Source organism: Peromyscus maniculatus, chromosome 15 (assembly GCF_049852395.1).
Source record: "Peromyscus maniculatus bairdii isolate BWxNUB_F1_BW_parent chromosome 15, HU_Pman_BW_mat_3.1, whole genome shotgun sequence".
In the NCBI taxonomy this organism is placed as follows: Eukaryota; Metazoa; Chordata; class Mammalia; order Rodentia; family Cricetidae; genus Peromyscus; species Peromyscus maniculatus.
Window position 1 is genome coordinate 57,038,111 of NC_134866.1, and position 8,546 is coordinate 57,046,656.

An 8,546-nucleotide genomic window follows, 5' to 3' on the forward strand; every position below is an offset into this window, starting at 1 on the left:
AACTAGACATTAATCTAGAAAAACCTATAAAGAATGGAGAAGAGGAGATTGAAAGTCAGTCATCATGTGGTTTTTAGGGAGAATGTACTCCAAGTTCAGCTGAGTTTTCGAAGAGACATCGTCAAGCTGTGAGCACAGAAAAATTAGTTTAAATATAGATGAAAGCAAAATCGGTGGATACAAACTATTTGTGCATATTGCATAAATTTAATGAATTTTAAAGATGCATGTGAATATATATTTTAGATTAGGGAGAAAAAGTTTACATTTGAAATACTGTAGCATACCTCAAAAATCCTTTTGGCTAAACACATATTTGTAGACTGATTTCAAAGTGTTATAAGAAAGGTTTTTAATCACAATATTGAGGGTAGCTTTTAGTGATCGCAGTTGACATTAGAGTCAGTTGAGTTTTTCATTTCGTATATACAACAATGGGTTGGGGAAGATTAAGACTGTATTTAACAAACAATAAACTGCAAAGAACCATTATCCAGCTCTTCAAAAATAGAGACAGATTTTCTTTCTTTGCATTGTGTTCCGGTCAGTAACAGTCACAGTCCATTAGCAAAGTTCACATGGGGCTTCAGGCAATTTCTGGCAGCCCCCCCCCCCGCCCCCACTCTGGCTCTAGCCCCCTGCTGTTTTCTGCACCAGCTGGAGCTCCCACTTGGTTTCTAGAGCAGCACAGCCTACCCCACCCACCCAACGTAGTCTCTCATTCCTAAGCTTTTCCTTCTTTTGCCAGGAAGGGCCACCTGACCAGTTTTTTTTTTTTTTTTTCTGAACTGTTTAAACAGGTGCAATACCAAGAACTGAAAGCAGACCATTCTCATAGCCCATATAAAAGGAAGAAAAACAACCTTGGCTAGCCAGCTCCAGCACTGAGGAGACAAGTATGCTTGGGAAGATAAAAGAAAAGCCCTTCAGCCTCGCAGCATTTCCTTTCTTTCTGCTTTTTATTTATTTTTCCTTTTTATCATGATGGAGAAAATTGTAAATAGTGTACAAAAGGAATATGTCTTTGAAAATATACTTCCATTGTACAGTCTGAACTTGATAAAAGATTTTAACTAGTGGAGTGTGGAAGCCTTGTTAGCTATAGATAATATAGCCAACTGAAAGAATAAAAATAATGGTTATAAAACTGGAAGAAACATATTTCTTGAATTACAAGTGAAAGAACCAGAATATCGGATTAAATGCTCAATTGTACTCTGATTAACCCTATATAAAATATAAATACTGATTTGATCTTTAGGTTTCTTGTTATGTGACTATTTCTTTTGTTTTGTTTTTTTTTTTTTTTTTTTTTTGTTTTGTTTTTTTTTTTTTTTTTTTTTTTCGAGACAGGGTTTCTCTGTGTAGCTTTGCGCCTTTCCTGGAGCTCACTTGGTAGCCCAGGCTGGCCTCGAACTCACAGAGATCCGCCTGGCTCTGCCTCCCAAGTGCTGGGACTAAAGGCGTGCGCCACCACGCCCGGCAATGTGACTATTTCTTATCTGAAAAGTAATTCATTAGTTTTTTTTATGGTTATGCAGCTCAAAAGGGGGGAACCCCAAAGTCTGAATAATGGAAACGTTGCATTTCAATTTACCATACATCCTGACTTTCACCCCTGTGTAAATAAGTTACTTCTGTATGGCTAAGGCTGATTTCAAGTTCATGAGTACAGGCACATTCATATATTTTGCTGTCTCCTTACACACACAACCCCTTAGGAGAATCTGAGATTCTATGAATAAAACTTTTAAGCCTTCTATCATTCCATCTAAAACCTTAAAATCTCTCCAGAACTACACTAAATAAATACTGCCAGGTTTATAAATGATTGAATACCAGGATTTTTATATATACCACTACTTAATTTATACTGAGTTAGCAAATTAGCAAGCCAATTCAGTTGTCAAAAATACTAGCAAACTAAATCCATACTGCATTTGGTGTCAAATTACGCCCTTGCACATCTTACAAAACCAAACCAAACCAAACCAAACTTAAGTGTCCTCACAGGAAAAACAAAAACCAGTATCTGCATTCTTACTAACTGCTCACACGCTTTAATGCGCACTATGAATTTTGTTATTATTGAGTTTTAATGTACAGAATGCAGTGGACGAAGTGAAAGGCCAGTTACATCATTTATGAAGAAAGGTCATTGAACGTGCATGAAAACCTGTTTTGTAAAATAAACTGCTTTTAAAGTGGTTATCATTAAAAATACTTCACTAACCACACTCTATACTTAAACAGTGCATTCTTAAAGCTAACTCCAGGGTCTATCAAGGGAACATACCTCTGCAGAGATAACCTGGTCAGTGAGAATGTCTTCACTGACTTGTTAAAGGAATTAAACTCAATGGAAATTGCTGCAGACAATGTTTTGCACTACTTTATTAATTGCTATTCATAAATAACTGGGGTGGGATGAAGAATGTAGAAAAGCAGAAATATATATTTCACTCTAAAGAAATTCTTTAAATCTCATCAAAGCTGATTTTTAAAGTATTTTTATTTTAGAAATAAGTTGTTAAATACTATTTCTTACAATAGAACTATTTTGATGTTTATACACTATGCTTGCAAGAATGCTGACTAAATTACCTTTCTACAGAAAGGCTTTGACTTCACCTCAATATTTAGTGTATTATGTTTAAAATGACATGCTTACATCTGCATTCCATCACTGTTTGTTGCAAAAACATACTACTTTATGAAGTTGACCTATTACAAAGTTTATTGATGAGATCATTTGTTTGGTTAAGTTCTGATTATACCTGTGAGATTTATGTTCTGTGCTGACAGTGTCTACTCAAATGTCTATAGGCCTGACATTCTATAACCTCAGATGTACCTAGTGGATGTAACCATTAAGAGATGACTAAGTTTTGTTTGTTCCACTGTGTAAGATTTCACATGTTGACTACATATTCACTGCATTAAATACAAAAAAAAAAAAATTAATCTATTCTATGTAAAATTACTATTTTTTCTGAGTTAAGAGATGCATGGTGAGTTCGGTGCATGTACGCTCATTAATATTTCACTAGGGGAAATTTAATTTGAGCAGGGCTATTCTTAAAATCGCGACTATGGTATAAGCTCAGTACCTTTGGCATGGTTAAGCATCCAATGAAGCAGAGAAAACTAGCTGGAGTCATAAAGTCATCTTCAAGCTAGTTCTCAATGCTTTCAGAAATCAATATATTTATAGGCTCAAACAGATAATGCCAAGTAGCATTTTAACTTTCTTGTATAGGTGCATTTTAAATTTAAGACGTATGTCTTGGTTTTCAGGGTTTTGTTTTTGTTTTTTGTTTTTTCCCCTAGAGCTGAGGACTGAATCCAGGGCCTTGCCCTTGCTAGGCAAGTGCTCTAAATCCCCAACCACAGATTAGATTCCTTGCACAGGGTTTTTCTGTGTAGCCCTGGCTGTCCTGGAACCCCCTCTGTAGACCAGGCTGGCCTTGAACTCAGAGATCCACTTGTTTTCAGAGATATCTGAAGCAAATATTCTAAGTTAAATGAAGAGACTAAATGTGGCTCAACATCTATTTGCATTGCTAAATTTAACATTGTAAACTGCTCAACAGTCTCTATTGACATTACAAATTACAGCCACGTTGTAGAATGCTGTCCTCTGGGCAAAACAACTGCCATCTTCCTTAGATCAACTGTGTCTGCTTATAAAAGACCATCACAGTCATGCCTGCAGCTGACCCCTCATAAAAGGAGCGGGTATAAAGGGCCAGTGGGCCTGAGATTCCAGCCAGGTGGATGCATTTCTGTCCTAATTACATGTGGCCTGGAAGCGGCACTGCAGTGCACAGGTGGGGCGCGTTACTTGGAAAGGGGCTACATCTATGCAGCAACGGGGAGGCCATAATTCACACTGGTCAAGACTTCCCAATGATTGCTTTGGGGTCATCCATACCCTATAGATGACCCCTCACCCATCCTCTGAAAGTTACCCTGATAAACTCATTGGTTCACCAGGCTGAACTTTGGGGGGATGCTTGGGTTTGTCATTGAGATCATTTAACAAGGGGTAGATGTTTATAATTCTCTACAGAGAAAGAATTCTACCACCATTAATTGGGATAATTCAGACATCTCACTATTTTGCAACTTTTAACACACTTTAACAGGCTGTTACCTAACAGTTTATTTTGCTAATGTTTCAGACTCAAACTGAGAGGTTCTTGAGAGGCAGAAGTTCAATGCACTAGGATAATTTAAGTTTACATGACTTGTGACACATTTATTGTGTACCTACTGTATAACCCTGAGAAGGGCAATTATAGTGTATGTGTGTATTGATAGTATAATCAAACCAAATTTGGAGTTTGTAAACAGATAAATTTAAATGGTATGTTTATGGAAGTAACTTTTTATAAGTTTTCTTAAGTTTTAACAAGACTGGCCTCTACTTGCAATCAGCCTCCCAAGTGCTGGGAAGAGCAGGTTAGTGATGAACTTAAGCAGTTAAATTCTAAGGGCCACAGGAAGTTTCCACATTGATGTCAAAATCCAAAAATGTTCAATATTGAAACCAAAAAATAGCAAGCCTTATTCCAAGGCTATAATTTATTTAGAAACTTAAGCAAGCCTGACTGCTTACAATGCTTTTGAGTAGTAGTGCTTTATACAAGAGTATAAAGCACTCAGTGAATTCAAATACAAGCCAGCCAGTATTACACTTGTAACAAAAAGGCTCAGCTCTCCCTAAATGAAAGCATGCTTAAGTTTGGGGGTTTGGAATGGTGTGTGTGTACAGATGTTCAGTCACTGGTCTGATTAGAGGATGTGGAGTCAGTCTTCTCTAACTGCTCAGTTGAATTAAAACCATCTAAATATAATAAAAAAATGTCTAATTCCCTTTCCAAGGATGATTGCTGTAACTCACTGAAACAACACAGCAGTAAGTACATTTTCCACATTCATCCAATGGCAACTGGTGTAATGGTAGTCACATGAGAAGTTACTCTAGCTGAATGTGAGGCTTCAAACACACCGAGACAACCTCTATGCTGGAACCCATTTATTAATGACCAAAGTAGACAGGTTTGCTGGAATCCATTTGCATTTTTTTCAGGGGTTCTGGTTTAAAAGGGGGAAAAGAAAAACATCTATAAACAAAAAACACAAAATGAGGCAACTAAATATATTTCTACTTGTTCCACTTTTCATTCTAAGCTGAAAACAATATAAAAGCTAAACAAATCTATAAAAATCCCCAAAGTGTTGTACTACACAAACAGTATTTTTGTTAAAACAATGTAAAAAGATAGTTCTATATATCTTTGAATGCAGTGGAAGAGGGGGTATTTAAGACAAGATTTTATTATTTTATAAGTACAAGTGTTTGTTTGCATGTATGAAAAGTGTACTATGCATACAATGCACACAGAGGCCAAAGAGGGCATTGGATCCCCTGGAAATGGAGTTTCAGATTATGAGCTGCTGAGAACCAACTTAGGTCCTCTCCAAGAACAGTAGGTGCTTTTAACTGCTGAGTCTTCAGTCCCAGGACTGTATTTTTAAAAAGGCAACAAAATGGTACTGAATGTTCTGCGCTCATCAATAAACAGGCTTATTGTTTTGGACAGAGCTTTAGTTGAATAGCTACGCCAATGTGTTCTCAATATGTATCAAAATAAGGGCAATGATGGTCTTCCCTGCTCTGTATTTTTCAGTGTTCCCTCAAAGAGAAAAGAATGATCAAACTGAGCCAGTAGCAAACCACCCTACTTCTCAGGAAAACTGATTTGAGGAAAGTCTGAGCTCTGGCTGGAGGGAGCTGTGACTACTAGTGAGGAAAGTTAATAGAGGCTCAATCTTGAGGTCAAAGGCTAGCTTCAGATTGGCTTCAATCAAGTTAAAGGACTTTATTGTGCCTGGGTTCAAGTGGTGACAGACATGGAAGAAATGCTAAATTTGCACAGAAAGGAGCACACGTCCTTCCAACAATTTTTAGTTGTGTTCTGCATAGGAAGCACCTTAGTTTTCACAAAAACAGCTGGATCACAGAGGTAAGGCAGGGGAAGGAAATGCCATTTTTTTTTTCTCTCATGATCCCTTTTGACAGCTACCAGAGAAACGAAATCCATATAACTAAATTCCCCATAAAATATTCTTCCTTATACACTAGTGATTCCAACAATTATAAACCAAAAATGTATGTGTAGCCCACCTTAGATAAATTTTGCAAAATACAACTGTTTTCTGTTACACAAAGGGACATGCTTGTGATTTTGTCATTACTATTGTACACAGGAGTAGGTAATCCCAATTTCTAACCAAATTTGCAGGGTAATATGCTTTTATAATTGTCCTAGAATTCTGAGGCACACAGAACCTATCTGGAAATGTCAAATGCCCAAACTCATTTGAAGAAGCACTCTCCGCCTCGCCCCCCCAATTTCATTTCCACTTTAATTTGTTTGATGTTCCTTGATATTTCAAATGTCCCTATTGGATGTTTCAAGGGGGAGGTGACTTGGAGGTCGAGACTACTGCTCTAGGGTAGATGGCCTGCCTCCTCAGCACAAACCTCCAGTTAACTTGTTTTCATCCCCCATCTGTACCCTCCACTGACCATGAATACCCTAACTGTCATCATAGAGACTTTCTCCAGTAACTGATGGAAGCAGATGCAGAAACACAGCCAAGCATCCAGGAGTCCAGTCGAAGGGAGAGAAGAGGGATTCTATGAGCAAGGAGCATCAAGATCATGACGGGGGAAACCTACAGAGACAACCAAACCAAACTAGTGGGAACTCATGAAATTTAGAACAACTGTGGAGCCTGCATGGGACTAGACCAGGCTCTCTGTATAGCAAGACAGCTGTGTAAGCTGGGAGGTGGGGAGTGGGGAGCGCGCACGGGCTGGCAGTAGGATCAGAATTCATCCCTAGTGTAGGCAGGCTTTTGGGAGCCCACTACCTATGATGGAATACTTCACATAGCCTTGAGGCAAGGACAGGGGCTTGGAACTGCCTCTACTAAATGTATCTCTACCTTCTTATAGGAGGGAATGGCGGGTGGGTTGAGAGGGGGAGGCTGGAGAGGTGGAAGAAGGGAAGAGGGGGAACCTTGATTGGTATGTTAAATGAAGAAAAAAATTTCTTAATTAAAAAAATTAAAAAAAAACAAGTAGGCAAAAGTTAGATAAATGAAAAATATTAACTACCATAAACATAACTACCAATAACAATGTATTTATTTATAATATTTTCTCCATGAAATTTAGAGAAAAGTCTCTAATGACATTTAAATATCTGCTATTTTTCATCACAAAATTAAAATCAGTCAAGAAAGAAAAAGGCATTTGAGAACTTTTAATAAATGGATTTTTTAAGTTTATTCAATGACAGTCTCAGTATGAATTTACAGTCCTTTGGAAGGGAATTTATAAGAACTGTAGTGATGAGAAAAATGAGACAATTACTTCTAAATTTCAATACTACATTTTCAGTTAAGACAATTAGATTTACCTAACCCTGAGGAAAGCACTGAATACCACTAGTCAGAACAGTTTTTAATGTTACTATTAAACTGGCATTTTTATTCTTCACTTATTTTTACTGAATTTCAACCATAAAAGCAGTCTACAAAACCATCATCTAGACCCTTGGTTTATCTTATAAAAATTGCTCAAAATGCCAAGGGCATAGCTTATCCATGTTCAGATCTGTCTATATGCCTTCTGTATGATTTTATGTAGTCAGTAACTTCAGTCAGTGTATTAAGCAACATTTAGAAATTTTCCTTTCTTGATTCTTTTAAACCAGACATTCCCTAACCATTTCTCCTCATCCCCTTGCTCAGGTTTCACTTTTGCAACTAGGTTTTAAAATACGTATCTTAGTTTTATCAAATTCTACTTAATGCTCAGTAATTTCATGGCTGCTGTAAAAGAGAAACAATCTAGAAAAATTCATGTTTAAGGTAAAGGCAGATACCCAATACTACCCCCACAAAACTAAAGACGAATTATAATCTCACCAAGCATGCAGATGGAAACCACTGTTGATCCGACCGTGAAGCTGGGAAGTCACTGGGAGCAACCTAACTCTCACCACTTTAAGATTAACCATTTCCCCCTCAACATGACTATCTCACTTGGGAACAAGAGAATAGAGAAATACTAGCACTTTCAGTTCATCTACCATCAGAAGAAATGAAAGCATGATAGATGTAAATTCAAAGCTGAATTCCAGATTTCCACTTAAGTGTAAATGACCTTCCCTGGAAATGTTAAATGCATATGGATTAAATCTTCGAGTCCACAGTACTAACCCATTTCCCATCAATAATTACTACTTATTAGTAGTACATCAAAGTTTATTTGATGCAGTTTGGTAACATGAGAAGAAAGATGACTGCATTTACCAAGGACATAGTGTTTCAATTATAACTGGACAGAAGAATGCATAGATGCTTAAATAATGAGCCTTTTTGGGCCTACACCTGTTAAAAGCAATATATTCCAATACTTTCATGGTATGTATAAATAATACACATCTTTCATTATTTCAATAGTC

General features: G+C 37.2%; 1 protein-coding gene across 13 annotated transcripts in view; it reads left to right on the plus strand.

Annotated features, from left to right (window-relative positions):
- Mctp1 (multiple C2 and transmembrane domain containing 1) overlaps positions 1–1,258 on the plus strand; it is a 589,465-nt gene extending 588,207 nt beyond the window's left edge. For 10 of the 13 annotated variants that reach the window (XM_042261777.2, XM_042261779.2, XM_042261778.2 and 7 more), the window contains one exon: positions 801–1,258. In XM_042261777.2, the coding sequence (XP_042117711.1) occupies positions 801–872 (72 nt within the window). In that variant the 3' untranslated portion in view covers positions 873–1,258. The remainder of the gene's footprint in view (positions 1–800) is intronic. The other 3 variants (XM_042261782.2, XM_042261783.2, XM_076551998.1) reach the window with 2 other exon arrangements.
- Positions 1,259–8,546: the final 7,288 nt, after the last annotated feature.